Source organism: Mustela nigripes, chromosome 12, assembly GCF_022355385.1.
Source record: "Mustela nigripes isolate SB6536 chromosome 12, MUSNIG.SB6536, whole genome shotgun sequence".
Classification (NCBI taxonomy): domain Eukaryota; kingdom Metazoa; phylum Chordata; class Mammalia; order Carnivora; family Mustelidae; genus Mustela; species Mustela nigripes.
Window position 1 is genome coordinate 133,976,045 of NC_081568.1, and position 14,476 is coordinate 133,990,520.

Genomic DNA, 14,476 nt, shown 5'->3' on the forward strand with positions numbered 1-14,476 from the left:
CAGCGTCCTGGGATCGAGTCCCACATCGGGCTCCTTGCTCCGCAGGGAGCCTGCTTCTCCTTCTGACTCTGCCTTCCACTCTGTCTGCCTGTGCTCTCTCTCGCTTGCTCTCTCTCTGACAAATAAATAAATAAAATCTTAAAAAAAAAAAAAAAAAAGTTCATTTTCTTTCCCCTGTATCATTGCCACCCCAGAATTTAAAATTATTTTGAAGTTTTGAAATGGATACTTGGGAAGAGAGAAGTATGGGTGAGTTGGAAATAGTAGAGAGGAGGGGAGAAGCAGTTAAAAAGGCCACGTTGTCTTAGTTAAATGAGTTTACAAATGGACAGAACACAGTGTTAGCAGGGCATTTTAGCCAATGAGTATTTATTAAAAGCCGGGGGTGTGGGGTGGTGCACCAGGCACAGTTCTTGTCCAACAGGCTAACAAATATAAATGATGTAACCAATTCATTTATTAGCTTATCTGATTAAACAAAGTACATTTCATAGAAATGATTATAAAATGCATTGCCAATAGAAACAGAGTATCATTTATATTACAGATCTTATGGTACCTAAATAATTAATAAAACCCAGCCAACCCATATGGTAAATAGAAGTTAGGAAACCGCCAGTCACTTCTTCTGGTCAGCAAGAGAGAAGCATTCATTTGTCATGCTGGGAGGGGTTTCAGCATTCCATGCAGGCAGCCTGTTTCAAAACTAACATCATCCACCTATAAACTTAAAAATTCAGCGTTTTTCATCCAGTATCAAATCATATTGTACTTTTTGGTTTAAAGATTAGTTTTGGTTTTGAGTAAGTTTAATTTAGTACTTCAGTTGCATGTGGTCATAGATTCTTGATCTGGGCCGGGTGACGATCAGTCCAATTAAGTATTAGTTACAGGAACAAAGCACAACATAAACGGGGTACTTCTAATCTGCTTTGTGATATTCTTGTCCGTACTGAATTGAGAAGGTACGCAGGGTGATTTAAAGCAGAACAGAACAGCAGAAGGGCGGAAAAGAAAAAAAAAAAATGCTGGTGTTCTTTGAGGCAAGTCTGTTTTGGAGAACCAGGGCTCATTCTTGAAAGGACCGTATCAGGTTTTTGGCACATGATCTCTCCCTTCGTTGGAACGCTGGTTCAGAGGGGTGTAAAGGAGAGAAAAGGAGCACAGAAAGGACTAAAAAGGCACGGAGTGGAGTGTGTTTGCTGATACAGTCACGAGAACCGTGGCACCATAATCACCCGAGAGTGTCCACCAGGCCCTTCCAGAGACCTCTGCCCGCTGTTCGGGCAGCAGCACTGAAAACTTCCTCAGAGAGACAGGGTCAATGTTTATTGCACAGGAACCAGAATTATTCCCCCTCCCCCCCTTCCTGAGCTGGAGACCTCCAAGTGCAAACATGGCTGGGGATGCTGGTCAGCCCGCTCCTCTGGCCAGCAGGGAGCGCTCCACCAGAATGCCTCGGGGAGCACCTTCTCCAAAGGGATGCGCGAGCGAGGTATCATGTCGGCCTGAACGATTGACCCGGTCTGTCAGTCACCATTCTCAAGCAGCTTCTGGAGGTTGTTTTGTATCTGGAAATAACAAGAGAGAAGTTCCTGTTCCTAAATAGAATGGCTTCTACCAAGAGCCCATTTGCCATGATCTGGATAATGTCTGAGATTCATCTATTCTACGTTGAATAAAAAGCGGCTCCCACATTCAGTGGAGATCAGGCAAATGCTGCTTAATGGAAATAAACTCTGTTGATAATCCACTTTAAGATGAAAAAAAAAGGGGGGGGGGCTAAAAACGAAGAGTGGCACAAAGATGCAAATGTTAGGAGAGACCAAAAGAAATCAGATGGAAGGAAAAGAACAAAAAGCCTTCACAGCACCATGTGTGACCTAAATACAGATAATGGGAAACTGAGCCTTATGGAGCATGTGTGTCCTGTGGTGTCTGACTCAAACCATCAAAGTTGAACACTCCTACGAGATATTACCCATTTCCCAGAAGACTGAGTTTCACAGGCCCAGGTCCGTGACATATCTTTGGATCTTGAGACCACAGGACAGTGTTGGGCATTAGAAATGTGCTCAGTAGATATTTGCTGAGTAAGTGAACTTTCAGGAATTCTAAGCAAGGAATTCTCAACAAGCAGTATGGTGATGGGAGTGGGGAACCCCATGAAAGAAAAGATACACACACACACGTGTTTGTGTGTGTGTGTGTGTGTGTGTGTGTGTGTATATATATATATATATATATATATAAACCTCTTTTTTTTTTTTTTTTTGAGAGAGTGAGTACAAGCACAAGGTGGGAGAGGGAGAGAGAAACTCCAGCAGACTCCCCACTGAGCCGGATATGGGGCTCCATCGAGCCACCTGGAGATCATGACCTGAGCTGAAAACAAGAGTCAGATGCTCCACTGACTGAGCCACCCAGGTGCCCCAGGTAGTATCTACTTCCTTTTTTTTTTTTTTTTAATTTTATTTATTTATTTGACAGAGATCACAAGCAGGCAGAGAGAAAGGTGGGGGAAGCAGGCTCCCTGCCGAGGAGAAAGCCTAACACGGGGCTCGATCCCAGGACCCTGAGATCATAACCCGAGCCAAAGGCAGAGGCTTTAACCCCCTGAGCCCCTATCTATTTCTATAGACCAGTCTGTGATGTCCTGCAGGCACCCAGGGTTGGTGAGGAGCAAAGCATCTAGGACGTCTGTGCCGGGAACTTCACAGGTGCTCCCCTCAGTGCCCTCCGCCACCACACACAGGTTTCACACACGAACTGGGAGATCAGCCACATACTCAGTGGCAGATGAAGGGTGAAAACAGAGGTCTGCTGCTTCTGCTCCGCCATGAATGTCATTTGCGGCTCTCAGACAATAAGTTTACTTATTTATCTCATGACCATTGCCTTTGTCCCCACCCTGTTACTCTGCCCTGGCTTTCCTACGTACTCCACAGGACCGGAGGTAAACAGAAAAGCAGGTGTACGAAGGAAGAAAAAGAAAGGACATAAAGTCCCTGATAATCAAAATATCTAAAACACACCTCCAAAGACAGAAACCTGGAAGTAAAAGCTGGGGGGGGGCAGCCGTGAGTGCACCTCGAGTCTGCGCCCCCCGCTGCAGACAGCCTCTGCAGAGCGGGGCGGACCTGTGAACCAGAGCAGGATTGTTCATGCCCAGAGTCCTTTGAGCTGTGTGGGCAACTTACAACTTTTAGAACTTCCACACAGCACGGGGGCCTAACTCCACTTATTTTACTACTGCTGCTTCGGGACCTAGGTTTCTGGTGGGAGTGCAGGCCTCCGAGCCGAGGAGCTGGGCTCTAGAAGAAGCTGAGGCGGAAGGCAGGAGACACAGCTATGTCTGTCTGCCCCCTGTGGACAGGTTCTGTCCCTCATTACAGCGTGGGGGGCCCTAGCTGGGTCTGGCACCAGAGTGGGAGGGAGTGCAAAAGGGGACGGGCAGGAATTTGGGTGCTTCTAGCCCCAAAATGCCCTTGCGTACCAGTGTGAGCAACTGGATGGAGAATGATGACCAACCTGTTCTCCAGGCCAGTGTGGAAGCCTGACGTCTGTAAGCATGGCGGGGCACTTATAAAAAACATCTCTTCAACTCTCAGCAACTCACATTTTAGAAAAGAAAACTCTGTGTGGCTACAACCGACTTTCTCTAGGATGATTTTGGATTAAGAAGAGGAAAAGTTTCCAAGTTTGTCCATAGATTCAGTAGGAATTCTAGGTCATCCTTCAGTTTCAAGCAGAACTTTGGAAACTCCTTGGCTCTCAATCCTTCAGTAACTGAGTGCTAACCACCATTTAGTTTAGCAAAACCAACATCATTTGGCTAATTTGTATTTCACATTTCTTACCAGGTAAACATAACTGCACTGTTAGGGAGAGCTACGCTGGGCATTTGTGGTAACAGTCTAAACAGAACCCCTGTACCTGAAACCGTTCCTTAAGGTTTAGGGCAGAAACAAACCACCAGATGGAAGAGAGGGACATACCGGAAGGAGAGGTGAAGAAATGTTAGTTAGGTTTAATTCTGGGCCGGTTCTCCTGTGCCAATCTTCCTGTACGCCCTCCTCCTGGCTTCGAAGAATGACAGGTTTTAGGACAGATCTGCTCGAAAACTGCCCTACTGTTAGATAATTCTAGAGGGTAAATGTACATCAGAGGTTTACTGGCAAGGCCTCAGGTTGGCCTGTGAGGAGCAGCAAACACAACAGTGGAATCAGACCTGGTTCACATTCCAGATCTGCCAACTTTCTCTGTGTGTCTCTTTGAGCGAGTTACTCGGAAACTTGGACTCTTTGTCTGCCAGACAGAACAGTGACATCCATCTGGCAGGGGTTCCAACAGACTGAACACAGTATTTCATGGATGGCAACAATCGGCCTGGGTGCGGCTGGGGCCCACTCTGTGGTGAGGACACTTCCTGCTGTGTCCCTTCCACTGAGCCCTGTGTCAGTGGTCACTGGCCATCGGGCCCTTGTGGTAGAGAGAAATCTTTCTAAGGAGGAAAAGTCAAAGATGTACCCACACGGAGAGTGAGACTGAAATCTGTTTCTGGGTGGAATTAAAAAAAATACTCTTTTTCCCATTTACAATGACATTCCCTGGCTGGCTCTGCTCACGGAGGCTGCTTGCTACCCCGTGCCGGTGTTTGTGTGCGTGACCCGTGCTGTCTGGCCATCAGCAGACACCACGGCTCTCACCCCAGCCCAGGAAATATGTGAGTCACCTTTTCTAATTTCATTATGTTAGCCGTCAGCTCTTGGCAGAGGACCTCCACATTTAATTGTACTTGTGACCCCAGGCCGGATGGTGCTGTCTGTCTGTAAGAACAAAGAGAAAAATGATTATGTGCAGCGGTGGCAAAGGAAGTGGAATGAACACATTTAAAATTTATTTGTATAGAAAACTGGGTTACAGTCGTCAGGCGTGAGCATTTCACTTGTTAACACTGGAAAGGCTGGACATCTCTTAACCTGTTTTTGTGGAAGTGGCCGTGTTGTACCTTGGCTTCCGAACCAAAAAAAGTGCTCCAGCACATGGCTTCTTAGACCTCTTGTTCACCTCGAATATCCTTGCTGTCCCCACCAGACCAGAAATGAGTGAGAATTACTGCTCTTCTCAGTCACAGACTTATTTTTGGAGGAGAGACCATTTATTTACACAGGAGTTTTAGTCAAATTGCTGCTCAAGTGCAAGACTTTTCTAGTTTGGGATTTGCCATGCCCATGGAGCTGGCCTTGTCTTACAAGGGAACATGGATTCGTTGTGTACCGTTTCAAGTATTTACAGCATGGGCTCTTCCCCAGGGCTCAGTGGGGTCCCATACCAGCTGAAACTGTAGGAAATTGAGCGCTGTGTGTACATTTTCCTGGAGAAGTGGTCTAACACCTTTGAGCAGATTTTCATGTTAAGGTTAAGAACCATGGTCTCTAGCTTCTCCATATTTCTTGGCTGTAATTTATTTAGCCATTAAGGTTTTAGATGGCAGTGATGGGTCTAATTATTTAACACAGGTACTTGGTGAATGACTAAGGACCCTCTAAACATTAAGAAAGGAATTAGATGTTTTTCTGTATACTAGTACTAAAAACAAACAGCTTTCTGTATCCCTGAGCCGCACCATCAAAATCTTAGATCCCAGACAGGAAGCTGAATGGGAATCTGTCAGTGTCTAGAGAGAACGGAGATCCATGGAACTGATGGATCAACATGAAATTTTGAGAGCATACAGGCTACTGATGCACCGACAAAGCCACTAAAAGGAATGGATTCTGCGACCACTAACCGACCCACTTACAAGTGTGGATCCAACTATGGGGCAGCCTGGCTGGATCACCTTGGTGAAAGGAAGATTAGGCTCAGGTCTTATAAATCACTTTATGAACATATTCTTCCCATCATGGGTGTTCTTGGTCCCATGTCATAATCTTTGTGATTTTTTCCTTTAAATGAAGATTCTTTACACTACTTCTTCCTGGGTTGTTTCTTGTTTCGTGTTTTTTTTTTTTTTTTTTTTTTTTAGATTTTTTTTATGGGCAACTGGTTGGCTCAGTTGGTTAGGTGTCTGCCTTCGGCCTACGTCATGATCCCGGGTCCTGGATCAAGTCCTGCATTAGGCTCCTTGCTCAGGGGAGTCTGCGTCTCCCTCTGACCCTTCCTACTCTTGTGCTCCTTCTCTATCAAATAAATACATACAAAATCTTTATTTATTTGAGAGAGAGCCCACACAAGTAGGGACAGTGACAGGCAGAGGGAGAGCGATTAGCAGATTCCCCACTGAGCAGGGGGCCCAATGTAGGGCTCAATTCCAGGACCCTGGGTTCATGACCTGAGCAAAAGGCAGACTCCTAATGACTGAGCCACCCAGAAGCCCCATGTTGAGTAAATAGTGGAATGAATATTCCCTTTGTTCTTTTTAGCGGGAGTTTCCCCCTCATCATCACCAAGTTAACAAAATGATAAAATCAGACATAAAGTACATTTTTGTTAAAAAAAAAAAACAACCCTCGGGCGCCTGGGTGGCTCAGTGGGTTAAGCCTCTGCCTTCTGCTTGGGTTGTGATCTCAGGGTCCTGGGATTGAGCCCCACATCAGGCCCTCTGCACAGCAGGGAGCCGACTCCCCCCCCCCCACCCCGCCCGGCCCTGCCTGCTTCTCTGCCTATTTGTGATCTCTCTCTTTTAAAGAAAACAAAAACAAAAACAAAAAACCAATCCTGTATATGATAGTGAACTAGGAGGGCACACGATATTACTCTGGCCTAAGTATGTTAGCATATTGAACAAGAAGGGAGAAAGTAAGGGCAGGGTATAAATCTATTCTAGACTGTTCTTTATGTTTCCACTATATTGGCTCAACAGTATATGTTATGGTTCAGAAAGAACCTGTATGCCAGCAGACATGTAAGCCACAGAACGAGACTTTAGGTCATTATTTGAGCATAAAGAGGCCCTAGAATGGCATTATCTAGTAATTCTCCAAGTACAGACCCATGCCAGCACCATCAGCATCACCTAGGAACTTGACAGAAATGCAAATTCTTGGGCCCTCCATTCTAGTGCATCAGAAACTCTGGGGAGGGGCCCTGCAGTCTGTTTTAACAAGCCATCAGATGATTCTGAAGCACACTCTCTACAGCCTAATCCAGTTCCTAGGCTGTTCCTCACAACCAAGCCACTGGTAGATGGGAAAGCCTGTCCTCCGTGTAGTCATACTGACTTGCATCTGAGACCTGATTTTATTATAAACTGTATGACAGTAAATTATTTCTCTGGGTCTTCGTTTTCCTCATCTGTAAAATGGGAATAAAAGTTGTCTTAAAAGGCTATGGTGCTGTCTGTCAAATAAATAAATAAAATCTTAAAAAAACAAAACAAAACAAACAACAACAACAACAAAAATTACATATATATATATGTGCAATTCTCTCTAATTTTATGTTCACCATAACTTTTTAAAAAGATTTTATTTATTTATTTGACAGAGCGAGAGCACAAGTAAGCAGAGTGACAGGCAGAGGGAGAGAGAGTAGCAGGCTCTCTGCTGAGCAGGGAACCTGATGTGGGACTTGATCTCAGTACCCTGGAATCATGACCTGAGCTGAGGGCAGCTGCTTAACCAACTATGCCACCCAAGCACCCCGCATGTTATCTATTTTAATAGAGTCTCTAGTAGGTGGTATAAGCTCTGTAAATGAGTATCACTACTTGTAGAAATTGAGTTGGGCACTGGCTGGCTCAGAAGAGCTCGTGACTCTTGATTTCTGGGTCATGAGTTTGAGCCCGATGTTGGGTGTAGAGATTACTTAAACTAAAAAAGAAAAACCCAACAGTTTAAATAAGAAAGAAAGAAAGAAAGAAACAAACAAACAAACTAACTTGTGTTACAAATATGCTTTCTAACATGGAGTAATTTATTTCACTTTTTGGTAATGGATCAAAATCCTTATGTATATGGATTTGAAGGAATGAGCTCTGAGTGGGTGAGATAGAAAATCTTCACAGATGTATTCAGCTAATACTAGTCACAGAGATCTTAAAAGTACTCAAGAATTTTGTGAATATATGAGTTAATGTAAAGAGTTAATATGTGATAAATGAGCTGAGCTATTTGAATTGCTTCTTTCCTATTAGTGTCTTCACTCACTGCCATTTTAGTAAGATAAACTGGTATATTTTACTAAGTGGGCCAAGGTCACAGCTGAGTCTTGGGCTACCAGAACAAGATAATGTAAAATCAGGCATGTTTCTTGATAATCTGGCAACACTCTAGCAAGAACAGTTCAGAATCCAGGCATTCATTTCTAGGACCCTCCCACCCACCCCTTTATCCCCCCTGGATGCACTTAACAAAATGTCTCCTATGGAATGTAACCTCAGTTCACATTTGCTAAGAAGGATGGTAAGCACCCAACATTAGACTAGTCTCAGGAGCAAGCAGATGATAGCACGGGAGGGAATCGTCTTACTCCTGATGATGAGTGTCCACGATGGAGGTTAGTGACCCCAGCCTCTCCTCCAGAGTATTAATTCTGTATCTCATGTAGAAGGTCGAGATGATTAGTGCACAGACACTGGAAAGGGATAAAAGAGAAATTCTTAATAGGTTCATGAACTGACATTCATGAAACTATCAACTCAGGGCCAGTGTTGTATCTTTAAGGCAAGGTATTTTCCAAAATTAACTTGCCAGAGAGACTTGAAAAAGGTCTTTTTTTCAATAGGCTGATGGCTTGTCACAAAACTTGAGAGCGAAAATAGGATTTAAAATCTTCTGATCCAGGTTCCTCAATTTATAAACAATGGCCATTCTACTAGGGTCCCTCAAGGCTATGCCCAAGGTGGATTACCAAGCCTGTGCTCCTCCCCTGCGGTGCTGTGTCCCTTACTAGGAGGGCCTGGCCAGTGAGTGCCCAGTCTCGTTCTCTGGTGACTCACAAGTTCCCTTCTTTATCTGGAAACCAAACTGGGCACATTCTCCCTGGTAGTAAGGAGAACCTAGAACTGGGTCAGCCTATTTTCAGAAAAACAATTGGTTAAAGGCTGGAAGCTGAGGAGGAAAGGTCTTCAAGTTATGCCAGAGTTTTCACAGTAAAAGGCATGATGGTATTTGGAAGTTGTTTTGGCCTCTGTCCAGAGAACATGGGATAGATGAGAAGATAAATAGTAAGGCCAAAGATGCTTCATCATTCACAGAACAGTTTTCTTACTAATAGTATCCACTCATAACGTAGTCCTCTGCTGGAATTGGCCCAATTTGGTCTTCCTTCCTTCCATTTATTTAAATAAGGGAATGAATAGGAAAATGTAACCTAAGCCTAAGGAAAACAAAATGTTGGAATAGGAGACAAAACTGTCAAAGGTAAGATATGGGTCACATGAGAGACAACTGAGATTTACAAGGACTCTTGGAACCGTGAGACTGTTCTTTTAGAGAAATGAATGATTTTAAGTCACTCATAGTAAATTCATCTACTTACACAATTGCGTAAAATATAAGAATATGGTGGAGAGTCGTACATGTCTGAGACTTGAATTTGTGTAGGACTCCAGTGGTTTCTGACTGACCTGTTGGGAGAAGAAAAAATGGTTTTAAAACTACAACACACCTCCTTCATCCAGCAAAGTCCCTGCAGGGAAGAGGTACTTGAAAGAGGTAATTATTCCAGGATAATAGACACTGAAGAAAACACTGAAGCCTTCCAGGTGTCTGTCCTTGCTCTCATATCAGTATAATTGGTAAACAGCTATTAGAATACTTATTAAGTAAGCAATAATTTAATTTGAGTTTCATCACCAGTTTTTGAGTAACATTCTCAAGACACTATAAATAATGAAGGGACCTCCAGGAAGACAAGTCACCTCTGTATCCCTCACAATAAAGCACAAAACTGGATAATGTTTGTTGAATGAGTGCATGAATTAATATGCACAGAACAAAGACCTACAGTAGGAAAGGAGGGGTGGGAATATGAAAGGCAGTCATAAACTGAAATATGGGTGCCCTTTATTTTTTATTGAAGATTTTATTTATTGAGTGAGAAGGAGGGGCAGAGGGAGAGGGAGAAGCCGACTCCCCACAGAGCACTGAGGGCAATGCAGGGATTGATCCCAGGACTCTGAGATCATGTCCTGAGCCAAAACGAAGAGTGGGATGCTTAAATGAGCCACCCAGGGGCCCCTGATATATGGGGGGTCCTTGAAAAGTTACAAGCTGATGACTACCACACTCCCTTACCCAAGACATTCTGTTCCTTACCATGTACAGGGAGACTCTTGGCTTTTCCTTCAGGCACTCTATTCACATGGGCATCTGCCCGGATTGGTTTTGTTTCTCCCTTGGAGACGTTCAGAACTGTCTGGGATTCTGTCACATGGAAATCTATCAAGCCAAAATGGGGCTGGCTAAGTTTCCTTCCCAGTGCATTTAAAAACACAGCATCAACCACAAAGCAAATTAATCTCACAACATGCATAATGGCTGAGAATATAAATGGATCTTCTCACAATTTGGTTCAGTGGCTAGGTATTGAAATTCAATGCTTAAGAAGTAAGAAAATGATACAAGGACAGTCTGTCCTTAGCCCACTAACTCACTGGGCCCATTCAGCTAGAACAGTGAACAATATGATTGAAAGAAGAGGTAAAACAAAACAAAACATTTTGTGTGTTTCTCTCTGAACTGCCCTAATATGATGTCAATTTAAGAGATTTATTAAATGTGTATAAAGAGAATTTTTTTTTAACCAAGCAGACAATTCTTTTCCCTGAAACTTTCAAACGACCCTTTCTCCAGAGTCTCTTATCGAATTTTAATTGTTAATTAGTCCCTTCCTGATTGGCAAGGTGGTTTTTGTTGGTTTTGTTTTGTTTTATAGGCGTGAGATGAGGATATCTGTATACTTTAGGTAACATACAGAAATTTCTCAGACCTCGAGAGTTCTCAGATTCGGGAGTCTGAGAACCAGAGCTGCTGTATCCTTCCATGTCTTGCCTTCTTTGTCGAACCACTCCATCCAGATCTGAGAATTCATCGTTGAAATCCTGAAGGAAACAAGGAAGTGTACAGAGTCCAATTCCCCTCAGTAAACAGACAGGCCTCTGTAACCCCCACACTTGGGCCTCACTTATAAAACACTGATAAAGAAGGGAGGATTACCCCATACCCCTGGGATTTCCCCAACAGATCAGAGTATCTGGTGACCAAACAGATTTTTCTGGGCCGTTAAAATCCTATCAACAGTGGCCAACTTGTTTGAAACAACAAATGTTTAGAAAAAGCACTGCTGATGATTGAAAAAGCTTCCAGGGTCCAACTGGAAAAGTCTCATTAGCATTCTGTCATGAGAAAAAGTGATCGGCACAGACATATCGGAGGAAAGAAATGGAAGCACAGTTTTCTAAACCCATGTTCTCAATGCAAAGGTGTTCTTTAAATCACAGTATAAAAAAAGGAATTTTAATGAAAGGAAAAATGCCTTTAACAAATTAGACACTGAAAGCAAAGTTTTAGCTCCTTTCCACCAACCAAATTAAAGGAGAGGCTGTGCTATAACTTGTGAATTATAGAAGGAGGATAGAGGTGTGAGCAGTAGGGACAAAGCAGGGATGTTTAACTTTTATCCCACTTGTTTCCCCCAAGTGCTTAAGTACTGAAGGGACCACAGGGGTCATTAAAATGTACCCTTCCCCACTGCCAGGAGGTGCAAGTAAGCTGAGATTTTCACAGCTGAGTTAGCTGCAAAATAGCAAAGGACCAGCCTTTCAGCTTACACTGGCTATCTTTGGATCGTTTCAATAATTCATTTCAATTTCATTTCAGTTCATTTCAATTTCATGCAAAAATATATAGGAAAGAGAAAGTTGAAGAATTCCAGTCTCTTGGATTTAGTAATTACTGACTGAAAGCCTATCATGTATCAGGCAGTACGCAAAGCTCTTCAGACCGACGACTGCACTTAATCTTCACAGCCACACCATGAAGTTGGCATTTGGCTGGATGAAGAAACTGAGTCACAGCAGTTAAAAGCGCTTCTCTGATGGCATAACTCAGCTGGGCGGAAGCCAGATTTGAAACCAAGTTTGTTGGATTCCAAATTATACATCTTGGTTTTTTTTGTTTTTTTTTTTTTAAACAACTTCCCACTACTTTTTTCCCCTAAGGTTTTTTTTTTTTTTAATTGGGATAAAATTCAATGATACAAAAATCATCATTTAAAGCATACCATTTAGTGGTTTTTAGAATAATCAGAATGTTATGCTGCCATCACCATTGTCTTATTTCAGCACATTTCCACCACCCGCAAAGTGAATCCCTTTACCTAGAAGCTTCTCCCTTCTAACTTCTCCCTTGCCCCATCCCTTGGCAACCACTCCTCTACTTTCCCTGTCAGGGTGTCTGTTTGGGACATTTTGTATAAATGGAATCCTACCGTATGTGGCCTTTTGAGTCTGGCTTCTCTTGCCTAGTGTCATGTGTTCAAGGTTCTTTCATGTTGTATGTGTCAGTACTCCTTCCTTTGTATGGCCAAATAATATTCTATTGTATGGACATATGGCATTTTATTCATCCATTCAGCAGATGATGGACATTAGAATTGTTTGTTTTTTAGCTATTACAGACAGTTCAGCTGTGAACATTTTTTTTTTTTTTAAAGATTTTATCCATTCACCTGAGAGACAGCGAGAAAGAGAGAGAAAGAGTGAGAGAGAGAGAGAGAGAGAGAGAAGCAGACTCCCTGCTGAGCAGGGAGCTCGATGGGGGACTCAGTCCCGGGACAACAAGATCATGAACTGAGCTGAAGGCAGACACTTAATTGACTAAGTCACCCAGGTGTGCCAGCTGTGAACATTCTTGGACGACTTTTTATGTGTACATGTTTTCAGTCCCTGTACTATTTAATAGCTCTCAGAAGATTTGTAGATGTGGGAGTCATGGGCTCATACTATTGTACTCAAGGTATTCTGATATTTAACAGGAATCAATTTGGGAATAAGGACTTGAATAAATATGACTAGGACTCTCTTGGGCTGACATCACAGCATCATAGGTAAAAATGGGGGGAACTACTTTCCACTGGAGATTTACTATTCAGTCAACAAAATCTAAAGGGGGAAAAAAATCTCTTTCACTTGGTGACTACAGAGTTCTTCTACAATTGCAAAACACTGACAAGCAAAGATAGCAAGATTTTACAAACATCTCCACTGACCACTTGCTCACCCAGACAGCCCACTATCCTGTTTCTTTTCTAGGATGGCTCTTTAGTTACCTTAAAAAAGTTTATGGCCTCCTATGGCCCCCTTTTCTTCAGCACAGAAATGCCCTTGTCTTCAGATTTGACCTCAGATTTTAAGGTCCTACGCTACTTCCATCCCCTGATCCTGGTGTAAGGAGAAGTGTCATTGTGGGACACGTTCCCTTTCTGTGGCTTTTAGATTGTTACGTAGGCAACTCACCAGAGGCAGAGATGAAGGGCGGTCTGCCCGGAAACTGTTTTCAAGAGAAGATGGGTTGGGACTGTTCCCGACACTCGTATTCTGAAATTAATGAAACAAAATGAAAAACTAAATCAACTAGGAAACCAGCAGAAATAGAAAAGAGAGACAGCAACTGAGGCTTAGGGATGTTGTACTCACATCTAAGTGTCCACACACAGATTTCAGTAGCTTGTAAGTAGAATCTCTGGAGAGGAAGGAGACAAATATGTACTGGAAAACAAAATAGTCATTATTAACAGATACTGCGTGGAAACACGTGAGAGTTCAGTGTGCAAAAAATTTTATATAATTTTTTTCCTTTTCAAAGGAAAGACTCTCATTCACCCACACATTTTTTTTTTAAATTCCATTTCCATAATAAACCAAACCTCTTCCCCCACAAGGGCAAAGAACCCCTCAAACCCCATTTAGGTAATAGCAATGTGAAGGTGTTAAGGCACTGAAACAGATGCTCCAAACAAGCACACACAGGCTTAAAAAAAAAAAAAAAAGTCATAATATTAAAAAAAAGGCTAGTGATACTTGCTAGATCTTCTTTGAAGCTTGTTCTCCCACCACCCCTCCCCCCCTTTAAGGTATTTAACATTTCCCAAGGGTCCTCTTTCTCTGTTCTGACCTAGATTTCCACTAAGAATTTCCCAGAGGCTCTTAGAGGCTCCTTTCTTTTTCAAGCCACTTTCAGATTCTCCCTTGTACAAATATGGAGATTTTTCTAGTGGATGCATGTAAATGTAAGTGATGGGCAAAAAGTGAAATCAGACTAGAGAAGGAATTTGGAGACACATGACATAAGGAAAAATGAATTTACCATGAACATGTTAAGTGGGGATGCCTGGGTGGCCCAGTGGGTTAAGCCTCTGCCTTTAGCTCAGGTCATGATCTCAGGGTCGTGGGATGGAGCCCCGCATTAGGCTCTCTACTCAGTGGGGAGCCTGCTTCCCCCCTCTCTCTGTCTGTCTCTCTGCCTAC

At 43.0% G+C, this 14,476-nt stretch overlaps 1 protein-coding gene across 9 annotated transcripts in view; it reads right to left on the bottom strand.

Annotated features, from left to right (window-relative positions):
* Positions 1-341: 341 nt before the first annotated feature.
* The window catches only part of GRAMD2B (GRAM domain containing 2B), a 112,317-nt gene continuing 98,182 nt past the window's right edge, over positions 342-14,476 (bottom strand). For 3 of the 9 annotated variants that reach the window (XM_059418403.1, XM_059418405.1, XM_059418408.1), the window contains exons 7-15: positions 13,646-13,717; positions 13,466-13,546; positions 10,939-11,050; positions 10,266-10,388; positions 9,487-9,574; positions 8,476-8,580; positions 4,736-4,829; positions 3,999-4,079; positions 342-1,595 (exon numbers count right to left, since the gene is read on the bottom strand). In XM_059418403.1, the coding sequence (XP_059274386.1) occupies positions 1,530-1,595; positions 3,999-4,079; positions 4,736-4,829; positions 8,476-8,580; positions 9,487-9,574; positions 10,266-10,388; positions 10,939-11,050; positions 13,466-13,546; positions 13,646-13,717 (822 nt within the window). In that variant the 3' untranslated portion in view covers positions 342-1,529. Of the gene's footprint in view, positions 1,596-3,998; positions 4,084-4,735; positions 4,830-8,475; positions 8,581-9,486; positions 9,575-10,265; positions 10,389-10,938; positions 11,051-13,465; positions 13,547-13,645; positions 13,718-14,476 lie in introns of all 9 variants that reach the window. The other 6 variants (XM_059418409.1, XM_059418412.1, XM_059418406.1 and 3 more) reach the window with 5 other exon arrangements.